At 38.1% G+C, this 21,200-nt stretch overlaps 1 protein-coding gene across 2 annotated transcripts in view; it reads left to right on the top strand.

The window, feature by feature from the left end:
* LOC114054296 (BTB/POZ domain-containing protein KCTD1) overlaps window positions 1–21,200 on the top strand; it is a 122,001-nt gene that overhangs the window by 45,750 nt on the left and 55,051 nt on the right. For both annotated transcript variants that reach the window (XM_027877501.1, XM_027877500.1), the window contains exon 2: window positions 18,764–18,942. In XM_027877501.1, the coding sequence (XP_027733302.1) occupies window positions 18,779–18,942 (164 nt within the window). In that variant the 5' untranslated portion in view covers window positions 18,764–18,778. The remainder of the gene's footprint in view (window positions 1–18,763; window positions 18,943–21,200) is intronic.

Raw genomic sequence — 21,200 nt, 5'->3', positions numbered from 1 at the left:
CTACTTAAAGCACTCCATTTTGAGTTAGTAGAAGAGATAAAGAAAAGTCTGTGAAGGAGAGAGATGGAAAAGTTCAGGGCAAGAAATCCTTGGTTACCCATTTTTTTCTTGTCTTATTTTATTTTTTAAGATGCTGGTGTAATAATACTTCTTTTGTGCAAAAAATTCTCAACCTCATGGGGTATCTACCCAGGTGATGTGTTCTCCTCTTCTCTTGTGCCTAGTGTCACCTTACACAATCTGAGTCCCTTTCAATTTACTAGAGAATTACTGGTTAAAAAAAGAAGAAGAAGAAGAAGATGCAGAAGGTTCCACCCTAGCACCATCAAATTGATGGCCTGCCATCTTCCTGATTCAAGTCTTCCTTTCACCTCCATATCAGAACAAGGTATTTGGATTCCACAGCAAAGAAAGGGAACGAGTTAGTGGTTCAGCATTTTACCAGTTACTTAATATTTTCCATTTTCCCAAACATAACAAGTTCCTAGTCTCCTAAAGAAGTGATTCTCACTCCATGGCCTACTAGTCCACAAATTTCACTACTCCTACTGGTCTACAGGTTGGTTACGTGTGATATTAGCAAGTCTTATAATTCTGCATGGCAATATCAATATTTTTGTTTCTGGCATTGCTTGAATGAATAATTTGTGTGTTTATATATATATATATATATATATAAACACATCACCTCATTGGTGCCTAATCAAAAGCAGTTTATCCTATTAATATGATTGGATGTTTATGAGGTTTTTTGTTCTACAGAGTAAGTAAGCAGCTTGCACTGTTGGAAATCTCAGAAAAATCAACTTCCAGCCCCATCATCTTCAGAGTCAGATAATAACCAGGGGATCAGGGGGTCATCCTGCTGGAAAGAGTAAAGCAATTGTAGGAAGTGTAGAAGTCCTTAGGCCCACCTTCTAAACCTCTCTCCAGCTTCCAGTTCTTTCTGGAAGACCAGACTTTCTGGAGACTTTACCTACCATTCGCAGAGGATAGAATCAGGCTTCCAGCACCCTTGTAAAACAGACAAGGGAGCTTCTGGTGAAAGCCCATGGCCCTCTCTCAGAATAACAGTTTTTAAATACATAAAATAAAATACATTGGATTGCAAAGGAAACCTATTGTGATGAAATACAATTAGCCAAATTATTATTTTTTTAAATAGTTCACAGATTCCAGGTTAAGAGTCCAGACTAGATGATCTCTGAGGTCCCTTCCAGCTCAAATCTATGATTTTTCCTGCCCTTCATATTCCTTCTTGGTCCCTTTTCCCCTCTCCTATTTCTGTAATCCTTTCCATTTTTCTGTTTGGAGAAAGTAGCATTTAGAGCTCCCCCTCAGTCCTGACTTCCTACATTGTGTCTTGTGGTTAAAATCACCATCTAAGGAAGTTAAGCTGGGCTGGGTAAGAATACTAAAGAAATCCCGGGGCACATCTTTAAATCCTCAGTACCACACAGTTTAATCCCACAGGCAAATGGTGGAAGGCCCAGGTTTTTCAGAGTCAGATTCAAGCCCTAGTGCATCCACAGACCACCAGATAGGCTTAAAGACGGCAACTCAAAACTATGGTTTGCTTGCCTCTTAGAGAATTTCAAGTTCAAATCGCTGGATGTTCTAGAAACCTCTGGCTCCATGCTGACTTTTTTTTTTAATTGTGTTGTGTCTTAGTTTTCCCTCCTGCAAAAGGAAGATAGTGACTACTCCTTCTTCCCTCACAGAATTCTTACAAAGACTAATGAGGTAATATTTGTTGCAAAATTCTTTTAAGACCCTGGGAGATAAGAAACCGTGTAAATTCCAGGTATAATTATTGTTATATATTTTCCCAAGTGCATTCACATTTGGAAAGCAGTTTTTCCAGTAAGTTGATCTTATAGTAATTGCCTTGGTGTTTTGTTTTGTTTTCACTCCTGCTAATGTACAATATTTATTTAAGATATTTATCCAGGAGCAGAGATGTTGTCTCCTTTACAATGTAAAAATTGTAAGCAACAGAGCCACTGCATTAAAATGCTGAAGAGGGTGTATTTTTCAGGACCCCTTTTATTGCTAATTTGCCTTCTTTACAAACTTTATTTAAATGATTATCTGCTCATCCATCTGCTCTTGGATAGAAGCATTTTCACCAGCCAATGTACTCCCTGAAAAATCCTTAGCTCCAAGAGTACAAATCTGCTTTGTTGACATTGGGACTAACAATTCTGCTGCAGGTCACTGTTGGCCACTGCAGAGTTCACTGACCACATTTTGCTTCTGGCAGTCGAGGCTTTGGACCCTTCCATAGATCACTGTCAGGCTGACACCAAGGAGTCAGGTCTCAGCGTCCAGAATAATGTACCCACGCATCAACATGACCCAAAAATCAAGGGGAAGAGAAAAAACGATGGATCAGCATCTTCTAAAGCTAAAGATAGTAACAGCTCCAGATTTCAAATAGTGTCTGCAATAGACCTTTGATGTGCCAATCAATAAAACATATGATCCATTGATTCTAGTTTATGAATATAGAGCATAGTTCATTTTGATTTTGATTGCCCAATATGTTTATTTGAAAAAGACAACTCTGATTTTACTTTGTAACAGATGCTTATTTTATTAAAAGCATCCATTTTATAGCGCTAAAGGGAATGTTTTTACTTCTTGAAAAAGTCAGATAAGCCATTTTCGAACTGTGTTAATGAAGCAATATTATTCAGAATATCTTTCTGGAATAGGCACTTGGCCTCTTAGTCATGTTATTTCATGAGACATTTCTTTGTGTCACCAAGCATCTTATACTTTTCGTTTTTCAAACCGGCCAGAAGAACCACACTCTTGTGGTTCAGGGACTTTTTTTTTTTTTTGGTGAAGCAGTTGGGGTTAAGTGACTTGCCCAGAGTCACACAGCCAGTAAGTGTTATGTGTCCGAGTCTGGATTTGAACTCAGGTCGTCCTGACTCCAGGGCCAGTGCTCTATCCACTGCGCCACCTAGCTGCTCCTCAGGGACTTTTAATGTTGCTGTTATTTGTTTGTTTGTTTTTCCTTACCACTCAGCCTTTTGTGAGCCTTTCATATTGTTTTTCATCAATTCTTCATTTCATCAAAATCATGTTGTATTTCAAACCTGACTGCCACTGACTTACTTAACAAGAAAAATGTTTGAGTTGCCATCATTTTTGAAGTGAGAGAGTTTCAGAATTGACCCTTAGGGAGTATCTTTAATCCACTTCCCTACTCCCACCATTTTATAAATGAGGAGACCCAGGAACAGAGACCAAAAATGATGGTACTAGGTCATAAGGAAAAGCATCAGCTAGAATTCAGGTCTTCTCACGGTCCATGGCTTTTGACTATATCATGTTTATAGGAAAATGTTTTGGAAATTTTATTAGTGAAAATATTCCATTTTAAGCCAGGGTGATGGTGCACAACTTTAATCCCAGCTAAAAGAGAGGCTGAAGCTGGTGGATCTCAGGAGCTCTGGAGTGTGGGCTAAGCTGACTGGGTGACTACACTAAACTAAGTTTAGCATTAATATGATGAAACCCCCAGGATCAAAGAACCACCAGGTTGCCTAGGGAGAGGTGAACCAGGCTGGGTCAGAAATGAATCAATGAGTCAAAGCTCCTGAGCTGACCAGAGCGGGACCAGACCTGTGAAGAGCCACTGCCCTTCTACCTTGGGTGAGAATGGAATAGTCAGTTTGTTTTGTTTTGTTTTGTTGTAAGAAAATAAAAAGAAAATACAAGATGTGAGAAAGTTAGATGCAGTATAGCTAGTACCCTTCTCTAAATGAAGTTTAATTCCAAATATATTATATATACAGACAAAATACCAATCCCCTTCCACTCCCTTAAGAAAATGCAAACAAAAGTCTGAACTTCTAAAACATAATTTAGAGGACAGTTATTTGTAGTACAAAGGGAATCTTTGGCTTATAAAATGGTTCACTGGGCATCTTTTTAAAAAATTTCAGCATTTAAAAGAGGTTTTGACCTAAAAAATTTGACACTATAGAACTTCAAACTCCACATATCCAAAAAAAAAAAGAATTTAGTCACATGCCCCTTTCAAACCTATTCCTTCTGATTTTCCTATTTCTGTTAATGGTATTACGGTTTCCCCATTCACCAAGGACAAAGAGCCTTCCTTTGCACTATTCATTCCGTCATCCGAGGTTAGGCACTCCCTATCTTTTGTCTAGATTGTTTGGTTTTTGGTTTTTTTTTTAATTCTTTTTTGTGTTATGGACAATCACTTTGGCTGTCTGGTGAAGGCTATAGACCCCTTAGCAGAATAATTTTTCTGAAGGAAATGCTAAATTTCAGTTAAAGATTAGTGAAAATAAATATGTAAATTTTTTCCCATCCAGGTTCATGGATCCCATGAAATCTATCCATGGACCCCTTTTGTACCTTTTCTTCTACCTTTCTCCATGCTGGGAATGTGTTTACACTATCTTTACCTGTTGGAATTCTAAACAGACTTCAAGACATAACTGAAATGCCACCTCTATCATAAAACCTTTCCTCCAAAGCCAAAAGTGATTCGTCTATCCTTTGGTCACTCATAGCACAATTTTAGCACTTATTTTCCTATTATTCAATTTTGTACCTGTATGGTTATTTCATATTTTTATATTATGTATTTATTTGCGTACATGCCTCATTTTTAGAATATGCAATGCACATTATTAAAGTTTGTATTCCCAATTAGCACAGTGCTTTGCACATAGTAGGTACTTGCATGAAGTGAATGAATGTAACTCAATCATATGTGCCTTCTGAAATCACTTGTACTGATATATTTTTATCAGTGTGCAACTTGTCTGCTCAACTAGGTTGTAACTTTGAGGTCAAAAGCCTTCTATGATGTATCTTTACACTAACAGAGGGCTGTTCATGGTAGGTGTTAAATGCCTATCAGTGAATAAAGAAATAATTAAATGTAAACTTTGTAGGATCATATCTATTGTGTAGATTCACCTGCTTGTAAATATATATGTTTGTGCATGTCTGTGTCTATACACAAACACTGTTGTTAACAGGTCTTAATTATAATAGATTCTTATCTGTCTCACAGTTTTTAGATTCATTCTTAAAAATCATTGTACCAAAGCATATTAAAATATCAGTTATGCCTGTTCAGAAAGAAGTTCAGGAATATTCGCCTATTTCAGGAGAGGGTTACAGAGTTTTAATTTATCTTGACTTGGAATTTTAAAAGCTGGTTATTATCTATGTGAGTCACTGGATTAGTCACCTCACTTTTATGAGCCTCAATTTCCTCATCTGTAAAGCAGAAATAATATTATCCTACCTCCCCCAGTGTAGTTGTAAGGAAAAAACTTTAAAGTACTCTATAAATGTAGATTATTGTTATTCCCCAAAATGCATTTCATCTTTGAAATTATACAGGGTATCCCAAAAGTCTTAGCAAAGTTTTAAGCATCAGTAAGCTTTAGTAAGTTTTCAACTGCACTGAGACTTTTGGGACACCCTATATTAAACAGTTTCAAATTCAGGAAATCATTAAAGCAAATTTATTATTTAATTTGGTCATTGCCTATGTTCTATTAGTTCCCATTAAGGAGCCAAGCTTATGTGACCACTGTCATGGATTAGAACCCCTTCTAGACCAGTTAACTGTGAACTCTTTGTCACCATATGCTGCACTGAGGTACAAAAAGCATGGATGGAATGGTCAATGCAAATCCATTACCACCCCTGGAAAAATCAAATGTGCATCCTGGTGATGATGAGTCAATAGAATCGTTTCTATGTATGTCAAATAGCACATAAAATACAAGTCTGTGAGGAAATGATCTTTCCTTCCTCATACCTCAGATATGTTCCACCAAAAATGCTATTTTGTATTGTGGCTTTTTGGGCACAAGTTTTAACTATTTTTCTAGAGTGAAAGCTTAAAGACAGGGACAGGATCTCATTCATCTTTGTATCTCCCCCTAGCATCTAGTCTCAGGGGCAGACGTTTTATCAATGTTTGTTGAATGTACTTAAATACATTCCTGGGTAGCTGTAATTTGACCTTTGGACTAATTCCTAATAAATCTAATAAAATAAGTATTTGTTGCAAAGCAAAGTCAGAGTTGTCTTTCAGGTGAACATATTGGGTAATCAAAGCTTCTGAAAAGTAACTTTTCATGATAATACTTGGTATGTTTGAAGGTGTGGTTCTTTTAAGATGGAAATTGGGGTAAAGTGCTATGTATATAGCATCATGTATATAGGAGTAAACACCATTATATAAAGCTTTCCTAAATCCGCACAGATGATTGACTTCAGGAAGTCCAGTGATTGGTGCTTTAATCTCTCTTCCTCTTCTATCAGAAAGTTGGCATGGGGGGCAGGCAGAGAGAGGAGTACTAGGGGACTGGACAAACCATAACATTGTTCCCAGAATGGCAAATATGTAACTATACTCTTATGTCTTAGCAACATTTCAAATTCAAACCTCCTAGCCTTTCATTTCTGGATTAACAGCGCTGGCTTGCTCTTTTACTCTGGGCAAGGCATTTAATCTTCTATGCTACAGTTTTCCTCTCTTGATTGCAAAATTACAGCATCTTGCATAAAGGAGGAACTGTCCATAAATCATTACTGCTTCTCTCCAACCAACACTTTTCACAGTAATTTTCCTTTTTTGGAAAGGAACATGCTATAGTTAAGTCAGACAGGAGCCATTTAATGTGAATTATCCTCTAATGTTGCCTTTTCAGATTAAGAAATGCATAAAATATCAAAATTTGAAATATATTAGAAATTACTCTATGTGATTTTAAGGGTCTCCAAAAAAGTATCTGAGATATTAATAGAGATAACATTTCCATAAATTTGTTTTGTGCCACCAAAAAAGAAGACATAACAGAATTTTTCCTGAATTTTCTCATATACAAGTTTATTTTCTTCTGGAAAATGAGCAGATAAATATAGTAGACAAATAGGTCATCATTCTCCTTAAGATTACCTGACATTCCTTTCTTCATTATATTCTACAGTTTGGGGAAAAAATTGTTCAAACAACAATCTATCAATTTCCATTTGCCTAAAATATATCTTACGGATAATTCATATCTGGCAAGAGATTTAGCATGATGTCTTGGCCAAGTTTACAAGTGAATCCCATCATATATTGAAGGTGGGCAAAGTGGGTCATGAATGAGCTCATTACTTTACTTACTTCTCTTTTACAAAGAATTTGTGAAGCTTTCTGTTTTATGCCCCTATGATTCAGCCTATAGATTTATCTGAAAAAGCTAAATGGCTTCTTTCTAATCTAGATTTATTCTTCTAGCCAAGAGTTTCTAAAGCAAATTGAGATTTATTTGTTTATGCCTGCTTCTTCAAGCCTAGTTACTCTTTACTCTCTAATTAATAATAATAATTATAACAACAATAATAATTAATAATTACTTTCTAATTGCTTTTTTTTTTCTTTTTTGCCAACCGTTTCTGGTTTCTCACACTTCGAAGCATTCCCTTCTTCCCTTAGCCCAGCCTTTTCTTCTGGGGTCATCCCTATCCCACCCATTCTTAGAGGCTCAGCTCAAATTCTGTTTCCTGAATAAAAGTCACCTTGATCTTCCCATTCTTTAACTTTTTTTTTCTGTTTGTTGACTGTACTATGCCATAAGCATCTTGTTATGTGTTGCCCTATTCTCTGATTGTTTTGTGGCAAGAGTTATTGCATGCTGTGGCAGCATAAATGCTCTCTTGTTCCAGAGGTCATTTCATTCATTGGAATGAAGCCCCTCTGTGGGATTATGAAATCATAGCTTTAGCTGGAAGAGACATTGGAGCCCATGTAGTCCAACCCAGTCTCAGAGATACTTACCTTGTTAGGCATATGATATAATATTGTTAACAGATTCATTGATTGAACTTGTTTTTTCAAATATGAGATCATATTTCTCTAATATTAAGTAATAAATTATTACATGTAAGTGGCTTGATAACTGAAGCTTACTTCTCTAAGTGCCGAATCTCTATTTAATCTTAATCACTTTAAATAGATATCATTTAAAAATTTGTTACAATACATATTGTTGTAAAAGTGAGATTGAAACCACCCTACCCCATTTTAGCTGTGATGCCTTAACTAGGTAAGGCCATGTCTCAGTCAGTCAAAAGATCTTAAGCCAGTCGTTCTTAATTTGGGGTCAACTGACTTGTTTTTGAATATATGGTTTGATAACTGCATTTCAGTATAATTGGTTTCCTTTGTAATTCTACATATTTTATTTTGTGCATTTAAAAACATGATTGTGAGAAGTGATCCATGGGCTTCATCAAACTGCTAACAGGGTCCATGGCACAGAAAAGGTTAAGAAGCCCAAACTTTAGCATCTCAAGGATAAACTGACTCCTGCTGAGAAGTGTGTTCTGATAGCTTGTGAAACTAGGTCAGACCCCCAGGAACTATCTATAAATTATCAAATGAGTTGATAAAGGAAGGCTTTTCTAGAAATTGGAGAATTTTGCTTTTCTAGCACATTCTTGAGAAGTAACCACCTGGAGTGAGGGGGTGGGGAAAGGAGAGGCCTTACTCCCCCGCTCCTGAAAGGGCCTACTACCCTTTGATCACCCTTCTTGCTTCAAAAAGTACAGAGGATATTGGACTTCTTACTTTCCTATTGGCATCCTAAATGGCATCCCTGATCTGCTGAGTAGCAGTAATAATAATAGTAATAGTGATACTATGATAATAGTAATAGTTAGCATTTATATAGTGTTTTAAGGTTTGCAAAATGCTTTACAAAGATTATCTCATTTGATCCTCACAACCACCCTGGGAGGTGGGTGCTATTTTTATTCCCATTTTACAGATGAGCAAAATGAGGTAAACAAAGGCTAAGTGACTTGCCCACAGCTACACAGCTAGTCAGTGTCTGAGGCAAGATTTAAACTTAGACCTCATGGATGCAGTGTCTGCATCATCGGCAGCCAAGGCCAGACTGGACTCCCAGAACTCCAAGGAGACTAGCAAAGACAATACATGATCTGGTGTCCCCATATCGGCCGGTAACCATGTCTGCATCAGGAGCTGAGGGTAGATGGATGCACATTCATGGTACCCTGGGGAACTTCCTGCACACCCCACAGATGGGAGAAAAAGACTTCCAGCTGCCGAGAGCTGTTATCCCTCTGCCATATGTGCTCCCTAAGCCTGAGCCCACTTTCTGTGGACTCTGGACATATGCAAGAATGTGTCACTGACCTTTGTGGGCATGTTTTGTACCAACTTTTCTTATTGCATGACTTTAGCGAATACCCATTTTCTAAAAGCTACTTAATCCTGGCTGGCTGAAGCATGTCAGAGGGGGATTCTAGGGTATCCCAAGAACACTCAGGGAAAGATAGTAGCTAGTTAGATTCTAGGTCCCACTCAGTGGAGGTGGGAGTTGGGATCGGGAAGCTCAGATCTTATATGGACAACATTTTAGTAAGGCAAATTCTATCTTCCTAGGAGAGAAAGACTGTAATTTGACATTTGAATATAATTCAGCATAATTTAACATATATAATTGAATATGGGTAGCTAGGTGGTACAGTGGATAGAGCACCAGGCCTGGAGTCTGGAAGACTTGAGTTCAAAAGCATGTCACTTAATCCTGTTTGCCTCAGTTTCCTCATCTATAAAATGAGCTGGAGAAGGCAATGGCAAACCACTGTAGCATCTTTGCTAAGAAAACCCCAAATGGGGTCACAAAAAGTTAGATGTGACTGAAACTACTGACCCACAAATTAAATATAATTTAACATTTTCTTGCTATAACTTATAATAGAGATATGTTACATGGACTGCTATAGTCAGAAAACCTAAGTTCAAATCTTAGCTCTAGCACTTTCTATCTGTGTGGAGAAGTCATTTAATCTCTCTGAACTTCAGTTTACTTCTGTAAAATGTGGATAATAATACTTGCACTACCTATCAACACAGAGTGGTTGTTTTCTCTCTTTTTAAAACAATTTTATTTATTTTTTGTTACATTTTAAGTTCTGAACTTTCTCCCTTCCTCCCTCCCCACCCCACACTAGAGTAGGCCATCTTTTGACATACACATATATATATATACACATACATACGTGTGTGTGTGTGTGTGTGTGTGTGTGTGTGTGTGTATAACCATACTATGCCTACTTCTGTTTATCAGTTCTTTCTCTGGAGGTGGATAGCATCTTCCTTCATAGGTCATTTGTAGTTGATTGGAGTATCTATAATACTTAGAACTTTGTTGTTCAGTTATTCTTTGAGCGATGTTGCTGTTACTGTATACAACATTCTCTTGGTTCTGCTAACAGAGTGGTTGTGAGGAAAGCATTTTGTAAGCCTTTAAAGTGCTATTTCTATAAATGTTATTATAAATAGTAGCTAATGGGCTGTAATATCCCAGTGCTGTAGTCTCCACTGAGATATGTATGGCTCTGCCTCTTCAGTAAATGGCCCCGAGACTGCTATATGGTTTCTAAGCCCTTTTTAATCTACTTTTTAGTTTTCTTCTTCCATCGTTGTCATGGCATCACACAGGCAGACGTCTTTGTATCTGACATATGGTCCTATGGAGTAACAGAACAAGTAAACTTGATCTACTAGGCCCCCAAAAACAAAACTAGGACCAATGGAAGGGAGGAAGTTGTTACTGGTATGAATATTTCAATTCATCCTAAGGAGAATTTTTCTAATACTTAGATATGTCCAAAAATGGAATTGGCGTCAGACCTAGGGCAGGAAAAGAGTTTCCTGTCACAGAAAGTCTTCAAGTGGAGGCTGGAGGACCACTTAGTAGGACTATTTTGGAAAGGATTCATAATTTGGGTGGGGGTTGAATTTGATGACCTCTGTACTACCTTTTGATTCTTAAGATTCTATGATTCTAGATGTTATATCTTACTATATTTTATGGGAAGTATGCCATACTCAATGGGCCTTATCCCCTTTTACTTAATTGTTTCCCATATGCTAAGGATCAGGAAACTTTGTGACTTAGAACTATGTATAACTCATTGGGTATCAGTGACTTCCTCGGTATAGGAATTGCCTTCAAACAACCCATCAAGATCACAGTAAGTTAGGCGATAAGTTGTACCTGAGCCCAAGGTTTGGACAAGTTAGGTGATCTGACCGTGGTCACATAGCGAATAAGTATCAGAAGGCATTCAAATCCAGATCTTCCTGACTCTAAGCCCAACACACATACCTCTCAGTTTCTGGGTGGACTTTTAAACGAGAACTCCTAAAAATGATGTTTGTGGACTTCTGAAATTTGCTTTGGCTGCTCCGAAGCGTTTCATGCTTCCTTCTGGTTCTTTTCTGTGTTCAAATAAGTGTTGCTGCTGGTTAACTTACCTCCAGATAAGTGATAGCTTACTATACTTATACCAAAGGGACTTGGGAAGTTTTTTCCTGCTTTCCTTGTGTGAAATTTGGGGGAATGATTTTATTTCCCCCCCAGGCATATTCTGCTTAGCTAAAGTCATCAGAGAACACTTTTACTTTGTAATTTTATGAGACCTCTTAAAATTTGTTGATATTGCAGTTAGTTGTCTTGTTACCAGACTAAAGATTTGTGGTAGGTAAAAAAAAAAAAGTGCTGTATTTCTAAGAATGCATCAAGTGAGAGGTCAGCCAAGACACTTTTATTGCCCCATGGACAGAACATTCCCAAGGGAAATAATACAGTTCCAGCCTCCTTGGACGAACATCCTGGCTTCAGACAAGGACTTGCATATGTGGGTTTGACCATCAGTTAACCAGGAAATTCAGTTCACCGAAAGAGCCCTGTTCTTAATCATTCCAAATTACTGAGGTATTGACAATACACTCACAGTATATCTTTACAGCTGCCTACTCTAGCTAAATTTTGTGCAAACTTTGTAATCTTGCTTAAAGTCCTTTCCCTACTGTCATTTAATGTGGAAAATGAAAACTGTTTCAGTACACTAATAAAATTACTCTGTTGAAATGCAAGTCTCAAGACAACTAAAGAGTCAGCTCATTTTCACAGTGAAGTAGTTAGTAGTCTACCATCATAGTGAAACTTGACATGGTGTATATCCCCAGCAAATAAAGTCATTACCACTTTCAGCTGAAACTTCATCTCATTTAGTCCAAGGCAATGCTCCCCAGGCTCCCATTTCCATAGCATACAGCAAGGTTAGACTTAGAAACTGGGGTTTTCATCAGATTCATTTGAAGGGTGCCTGAAACCAAATCCTTTCCAGGATCCTGCCATCAGAAAATCATTGGTATTGGGCAGTTGAGATGGATGTGCAAAACTACAGGTTTGTTTTTTTTTCAGCCACAAACTGTCTGATATATGGAAGTTTTAAAAAAATAAATCTATCATCCTGACAATCTATGAACAAAAGAGTAATCAGAAATGAAAATCCCAGGGAAGCCATTTCCTTCTGGAGTTTGTTTGTTTTTGTTCGGTTTTTTTTGGCGGGGGGATGCTTTTGTTTTTTAGCTAGGCTTCTTGGAGCATCCAGGAAACAGTGGCCAAAATTGGGGCCTTCTCTTCCTCCTTCCGCTTCTCCCCAACCCCACCTTTTTTTTCTTTTTTACAAAATGTGATAATACAAAGAAAAACACACAATAATTTAAAAAACACATACTGTTGCTTTTGTTACAGCCAGTTTATGATCTGAGTTCATTTCCATTTTCATCTCAATCCATAATCTCAGTAAAAGTGTAGAGTGTTTTGCAATGGCCACACATATTTGAGTTGTGTGCCCAAGCAGCATCCACAAGAGGCAGAGTAATGGCATTTAAGGAGCAAAGGACTTGGCCTTAGGAGCAAATCAAAACCTAGCTTTTAGTAAGCACTTGTAACTAATTCCAAGTGCTAGTCCCCAAGAATGCAAAGATAAAATGAAAAGCAGCTGAAGCTTACCTTCTACTGGGGGAATATAACAGATAAGTAGATGCAAGTTCATTTGAGGAGAGAAGGAAGGCTGATAGAGAGGGAGCCCAGGAAAGACTTCTGGAAAGAGGAAACGCCTGAGTGGAGCCTTGAAAGACACTAAGGATTCCAACAGGTTGGGGTAAGGAGGGAATGCATTCCAGGCATATGGGATAACCTGCACAAAAGCAGGAGTCCAAGAGATGAAATACACCCTTTGAGAAACGGCACAATGGCCAGTTTAGCCAAAATTTAGAACGTGTGAAGGGGACTAATATGTTATTTTTTGTTCATTTGTTTTTTTAGGCAGTTGGGGTTAAGTGACTTGCCCAGGGTCACACAGCTAGTAAGCGTCAAGTGTTTGGTCTGAGGCCAGATTTAGAACTCAGGTCCTCCTGACTTCAGGGCCGGTGCTCTATCCACTGCGCCACCTGGCTGCCCCTGAAGAGGGCTAATATGAAGTTAATCTTGGAAGGTGGATTGGTGCCAGATAGGGGAAAGCTTTTTAAAATGAGGAGTGTATTTTATCTTAGTGGCAATAGGAAACCACCAAAGACTTGGGCAGGTAAGTTGTAGGCTGATGTGTGCTTTACTAATATTCTCTTGGCAGCTGCGTGGAGGAGGGACAGAAGTGGGGAGAGACTGGTTGCAGGAAGACCAAATAGGAAAATGCAGTAGTCCACACAAGAGGCGATGAAGGCCTAAAACTAAAGTAGCTGCTGTGAAAGTGAAGAGAAGGGGATGATGAGGAGTTAGAATCGACATGACTTGGCAATGATTTAATCCCAGTATCATAGAATTTCAGAGTCGGGAGGGAGCTGAGCAAAAGCCCTTGCTTGAAGACATCTCCAAGACAGCCCATTATGCTTGTTTTTTTTTTTTTTTAGTGAGGCAATTGGGGTTAAGTGATTTGCCCAGAGTCACACAGCTAGGAAGTATTATGTGTCTGAGGCCAAATTTGAACTCAGGTCCTCCTGACTCCAAAGCCAGTGCTCCCTTGGAGCTGCCCCCTCATTATGCTTTTGAAAACTTTTACTTGTCAGAAAGTTTTTCCTAACGTCTGGGTCTTAAAAGTCAACAGTGCCTCCAGTGCCCTGAATCTCGGTGGCTGGTTGGAGGGTGGTGGCCTCAATGGAAAGAGGAGGAAATTTTAAGGAGAAGTGGGTTTAAAGTAGGGATTCTTAGCTTGAGGGAGGGAGGTGGTGGTCTACAAACTTATTTAAAAAAAACATTTTGATAACTTTTTTTCAGTATAATTGATTTCCTTAAAATCCTTATGTATATTATTTTATTAATTTAAAAACATTCTGAGAAGGGATCCATAGGCTTAATCAGACTGCCAAAGTGGTCCCTAAGATAAAAAGAGGTTAAGAACCCCTGTTTAGGCAGTAAGATTGGTTCTATTTCAGACATGTTGAATTTGAGATGCCTATGAAACATAGTTCAAAATCGAGTTCAAATCCAGCCTCGTATACTTACTAGCTGTGCGACCCTGGGCAAGTTTGCCTCAGTTTCCTCATCTGTAACATGAGCTGGAAAAGGAAATGGCAAACCATTTCAGCATCTTCCCAGATAGGGTCACAAAGAGTCAGAAAAAGACTCAACAACAACAATAAATGGAACATTCAGATAGAGATGTTTAGCATGAAGTTGATTCTGGAGCTCAGGAAAAAGATTAGGCAAGAGATACAGATTTGGGGCTTATCTTCATAGACATATATGAATCAATAAGTACTGATGAAGTAATCAATAAAGACTGGGGGGAGAGAGAGAGACAGAGACAGAGAGAGAGCCTGGGATAGACCCTGGAGTGGGAAATAAAGGAGGCCACAGAGGAATGGTCAAACAGGAGCAGTACCAGAAGACAGCAGTGTCTTCCAAGCCAAAGAAGAAAAGAATGTCATAGAAAAGAAAAGGGTCAGGAGGATGGAAAGCTCATTAAAGGCCATCACATTTAGGAATTAAGAGATTGTTGGTCACAATGACCAACCACAATTCCAGAGGACACATAATGGACGTGCTGCCCACCTCTTGATAGAGAGATGAAGGACTCTGTGCAGATTGCCACATGTTTATTTATTTTTTTTGGGGGGGGGACATGACCAGTGCAGGACATTGTTTTGCTTGATGATACATGTTTGTAACAGGGGTTTTGTTTTTCCTGCTTTTTCTGCAGGATGAGGGTGGGGTGGGAAGGAGAAGGGAGAGAATTCGTATCTTCGTGAAAATAAAATAAAATTGAATTAAAAAAAAAGATTATTGGTAACCTTGGAGAAAACAGTTTCAATTGAGTGGTGGAGTATGAAGCCAAATTAGAAGGGATAGAAAAGTTAATGAAAGGTGAGGATAGAGTTTAAAGTAGACAGCTTTTTCTAATAATTTGGCTGTGAAAAAGCAGAGAGAATTAGGATAGCTTAAATGGGTGTCAGGGTCAAGTATAGGATTTTTTTCTTTTTAATGTTTTAAAAGGTTTGGGGTTAAGGGAAGAGACCTAGGTTTGAATCCCAACTTCAGTTTTTATTAGATGTGTGACTGTAAGCAATTACAATATCTCTGAGCCTCCATTTCCTTGTCTATAAAATAAGGATTCATATTTGCATTATCTGCTTCACAGTTGAGGAAACTATTCTGTAAACCATAAAATGCTACATAAATATCATTTATTAGATCTTAATTCTTGTATATTTGACTCAATTCTTTCTTTCAAAAGTCATCACAAATAGCTTGATCTGAATATTAAGGAGTGAATGATTCAGGCATCATTTGGAAATGAGACTATTGAATGTCTTTCCCCCCAAACATTAGAATTTTTTTTTAACATAAATTATTGTTCATCTAACCCAGGGATTTTCAGGATACTTCGAAACAATGCTGATGGTATTACCTAGCATTTATATAGTGTTTTAAGGTTTATAAAACCCTTTACAAATATTATCTCATTCTATCTTCACAACCACCCTGGGAGGTAGCATTATTATTATCAGCCTTCTCTTCCTGTATCATCCCCAAGAGAAGGAAAAGTAGTTGAATTTCTGTGATGCCAGGATAGTGATACCTTTTCCCAAGGAGTGGGGGAAAGACTGTCAGATGTTCTTACCCGCTACCAATCAGGCAGATGTGCTTTGAGTTGTTTTTCCGGTAGTGTTAATGGATCCACATTCTTGCAGGCCAGCACAGTCTATATCTTTGGACGGCTTTCCTGTTTAAAATGATCAGGATTATGTTCATTTGTGCAACCTGACATGGTAATGGGGGTGAGTGGTAAAGAGAAGACTAGACAAAGTAGTAAGAAAAAAAAAGTTGGACTAACTAAGCCTGTGATTGCTACTGCCAAACAGCTGTTCTGGACTCCATGGGTCTCCACTACCAAGGTTGCTCTTACGGGCAAGCAGCCATGTGCTCTAATGATTACCTCAGTACCCACAAATGATCCCATTCCCCCATCCTGTCTGAAATGTATCCACTAGCAAAATACAAGTACCTCTAAGAGGAGTAAAACCTTTAGCCCTTTCAGGTGTTATCGGGCTTAGCCTTGGAGGCCCTGAAGCCCAGGCCCTGAAGCATTCGGACACAGAATAAAGGGACAAGAGAGAGAGATGGGGTCATAGGGAGATGGGAGAGTACCTGTTTTGCCCCATTAGCATCTGTAGCCTCTGCGGAATTTGCTCATTAACCTTAGGGATTCATAACCTCTTCTTTGAGAAGCGCTGGTCTAATCTTAGCCATTGGAGCTTCCATATATTTATGATTTACAGCCTAAATGGCATATACCCCAAGAAATCTGGAACCCTTCAGGTGATCTGCTATGCTTTAAATTCTTCTCCTATACAGTCCTTGCAGTGTTATAGCTCCACTGAATGAGGTCACAGTCTAACTACAATATTAACCCTGCAAATCTGTTCATTTTCTCCTGAGCACCCTCAGGCAGGATATAGAATGTGTCCAATTGAAAAACTATTACAGACTCCATGGTGCTGTGATGTGTTCAGTCGTAACAGGGTGAGTGTGTGTGTGTGTGTGTGTGTGTATGTCAGCCACAAAATCATTCTCTAAAAGGAAGTAAGGTAGCATATGTTTTATGTTTCCATTTTAAGAAGAAAAATTTTAAAACATTTTCCAAATGCTACTTTTCTCTTTGTGTTTCTTTTCTTTAGCTGTTTATTTTTACATTTTCTACCAATTTTGTGTCTTTGTTTCATATTTCGTCTTACCCACCACCTCATTAATTCCTCTTCTTTTACTATTTGTTGGCCCTCTTCAATGCAGCGTATAGAACACAGATGGTAAACCGTGTGTACAAAAGCCCAATCACTGCTCCATTCATAGGAGTGGCTGAGCATTCTAAGAAGCATGTGTATTCTGCATCATGCCTGGACATGTGGTTAATGCTAAGTATTCCAGCAGTTACGCCCCAGGTAGCAACTAGAGCAGCTCCAGATCATAAAACGTATGATGTTGTGCAAATTTATATTTTATCACACTGCGTTTTATGAACAAAAGCTAGATGACTTTCCCCCTATCAAAAGCATTTCTTAGCCTTTTATAATGCCTTATCACTGTATTTGACCTACATTGTCTACCTATTCCAAATAGCAGTCTCTGTCTCTGTTACAAGTCTGTGACTGTATTTGTAACTTTCATCTTAAGGAGACCATGCATTAAATACTCTCAATTTATTATTGGGATGGAGACCTTAAGTCCTAGGCCCCTTTAGTGAATGACAATGTGCCAAATACCTGACTTTAGCTTTCTTTGTAATTTGGGTTTTAATTTAAAAGCAATGAAAAGTGTTGAAGCAGCGTTTGAAATCTTTGTTTCATACACTTGGGAAGGAAGCAACATTTCATGGTCTCAGCAGTACTCTTTCTTAATCCCAGCAACCCAGAAATGTTCTGGCTACCAAGATAAACTGCTGTGGGTCCTGTCTTATAGAAATTAAAGGTGTTTGCCTTTATGACGTTACACCTATTCCCTCATGACTAACATTTGCTACATCAGCATATACTTCTGCTCTTCCTTTGAAACTTGACTTCCTTAAAAAGTTAAATACTTACCCTAGTGGCTAGTCCCTCACATATGCCTCACAAGGACACATTTATCATTTGGGGCATAGTTTTGTTTTTCCTGGAAAAATGTATTTTTTTAAATCATGTCACAAGCCAACCGTATTGAATGTAAAAGACACAAAGACTAAGGTTGGGCAAATAGTAAAAAAAAAAAAATGTGATGTGCATTTTAGTAATTTTGCACTTCCTAAGTGGTTGGTTAAAAACACAGTCCATTGACTTTATTTTCAGAGTTAAGTACTTTAAGTACTCGAACAGCTTAAATAGTTCATTTGACTCCTGACTTGACAAAAAGAAATTCCAGAAAAGAGTCTGTAGAATATGAGGGTTAAAGGTTTGTGTGAATCTAGTCTAACTATATACAAAGAGAAATCATGGACATTTTTATTTAAATGCTTATTGTTTTGGGCTTTGATTATCCTCTAAAGTGATTAGTGATTCTTCATGTGAAGTTACTCATTGTTCAATGTAAGCTGAATTCATTAGTATAATGGGCCCTCCTATTTCACAAAATTATTTGAAATAAATATTAGTTAAGAACAAATCTTTATTATTGAACATGTAAAAGCTTCCTTTTGTCAGTTAAAGCAGTTATTTTTCTGTTGTTCATTATAGTACAAATGAGAACTGGTGAAATTTTAAAGACTCACTGGCTTTCAGATTTTAACATATGAAGACTATCAGCTTTAAACATTGACTTGTTCACTATGTTTTGTATATTTTCTTTTTTGCCATTTGAAAAAAAAAAGAAAGAAGAAAGAAAAATGTCTAAACTTGCTTGTCTCTCCGTAGGACAGTCGGCCCAATATGTCAAGACCTCTGATCACTAGATCCCCTGCATCTCCATTGAACAATCAAGGCATTCCTACTCCAGCACAGCTCACAAAATCCAATGCACCCGTCCACATTGATGTGGGTGGTCACATGTATACCAGCAGCTTGGCCACACTCACCAAATACCCTGAATCAAGGTAATTTGAAAACTGGAAAGTCAGTTGACAAATTGTATGCATTTGGTAATCTGTTTCTCTCATGGCCAGATAGAGTGGAACTCCTCCATAACACTGGTATTGGGGAGAGGATTAACAACTGCCCTGTAGACTCTCTGTGTAATAACAGATTTTTACTGAGTCCAATTTTGTTCCAGGGGCCATGAATTGACCCGTCATATATCCAAATCTGTGTTACGATGAATTGTGTTATGATGGAGTTCTACTGTATCTAGCTTTTATAAAGAACTTCATATTTTTTAATGTATTTCCAAAGGCAGTGTTATTTCTCTTATTTTCCTTCCTTCTGTCCTCTCTAAGACCCAATTCCTTATAAAATCCCTGTACTTCTAGAGCAAGGTAGTTGGTTCATGAATACAGTAGGTGACCAAATTGCAAAGTAGAAAAGGGAGATACAGTATTTTTCCATTGAGGGAGGATTTTTCAGGACACCGTGCAAAAAGTCTTGAAACACAAGGCAATCTTGCAAAAATGGTCACAGATTCTGAACAGCTCAAGCAAAAGAAGTATTTGCAGGAGGAAGGTTGTGTTAAATCTGGCGCTGTAAATGCTTGTGGGATTTTTTTCCCCTCAGTTCTAACGGCATCACAAAGAAGGGATTCACTTTTGCTCTGGGACATCCACTCATGGTCTTGCTGACCACTCTGGCTCTCTGCTCTGCTTCTTCAGAACAGCGGCTCTTTGCTAGTACTGTTAGTTGATGAGTAGGAATGAGCTGACATGGGGCTACACACTTCCTATTTCTGTTCCTACTCATAGAAAATAACAAGGCGTTGTCTGGTTTCAAAAGACTTCTTAAGACAGGAGGGGAATGATTCTTTAAAAAAAAAGGGGGGGGAGGGCATCTAGCCTCACAGCCATCACAGAAACTCGTCTAACTCCCTGACATATTCTTTGGTATGTATGTTTATAAATGTGTAATTACCATATCAGTCACTTACCAGCATTATCGACTGAGTACTTTTCCCCGGAGCACTGAACTATATGCTGTGGTCTGTTACCATAGTTGTGATTACATTTTTGCACATGTAAATACTTGTGTCTAGGAAAGAAAACATTTTTTTTAATTACATACTTCAGCTAATGTACTTCTTTTGCAGATAAACACGGAATACCAGGGAGAGAACAAAAGGCCCCCTGTTAAATGTGTCAAAAAACCATGCATTTTCAAAGCTCTAGCAAGATGAGCTGGCATAGTCTATAGCAGCAGCCCTTTCCTTGGGTTTGTTTTTTTAAACTCTTGATATGTGTTACATTAATGGTCACACATTTGTATGTAACAAGAGAGCAGTTTTCTTCTGATCCTTACTGTTTTTTAATTGGTTACAATTCTTCCTACTGATTAACCTTCTACAAGCTAATTTGCTCTTTGGGAAGATCACTCCCATCACTTAGTTTTTTTTGGCACTGGTGAAAAATTGGAGAATTTATTACTTAGTTGTTGTCTTTTTCCAGTTTAATTATTTCAGAATTATTAGATATTGTCAGATGGCATTGTTGTTCCTATGGTGCCTTCTCTGAAGGTCTGTTTCCTCACCAACCCACACTCTGGTTTATGGATGTTCTCAAGAGTTCTCACTCAAAATCCTGAGCGACGGCAGCTGCCCTGACAGGTTTGACTGCCAGCTATGCCAAGGTGACATGCTTGATCCAGATTGGCCACTGGGTCTCAAAGACATCTTGATCTGCTCAACAGCTTCACCAGTTTGGTTGGAAAAGACCAGAGCTACACATATTCTTTTCACAATCTTTCTCCAGTATTTATTGTCCTTGTCACAGTGAGTCCCACCGCACGAGCCTCTCTTAGTTCTCCTTTCATTCCCCCTGTCGCTTTGCCATCTAGTTCACTGCTAAGTCCTGCTCTTTTTTTTTCTTTCAGACTACCTACTAAGTGCAAAATAGCTCCTTATCTTTCTTCCTTTTAAAAATAATTTTAGATAATGATTATTAGCCGTAATGAACATCAATACAGTCAACCAAGCTTATATTGCAACTAATGCATTTAAATAGATGAAATTCATCCTATAAATTGTCATTGTCATAACTTATTTTATCTTTAACTCCCTCTGAGTCTTCATCAGCATTCTTTGAGCATTCATTCCTATTCATTTTTTTCTCATATGTGCTTATAGTTAGTGTGTGCTCTGCTCTGATTCTTTTTTTTTCTCTTGTATCATTTCTTAAAGGCCTTTACACATTTCCTTATATTTGTCATACTT

This window comes from Vombatus ursinus, unplaced genomic scaffold, assembly GCF_900497805.2.
Source record: "Vombatus ursinus unplaced genomic scaffold, bare-nosed wombat genome assembly UNPS02014812.1, whole genome shotgun sequence".
Lineage (NCBI taxonomy): Eukaryota > Metazoa > Chordata > Mammalia > Diprotodontia > Vombatidae > Vombatus > Vombatus ursinus.
This window is presented reverse-complemented; position numbering and strand designations above follow the sequence as displayed.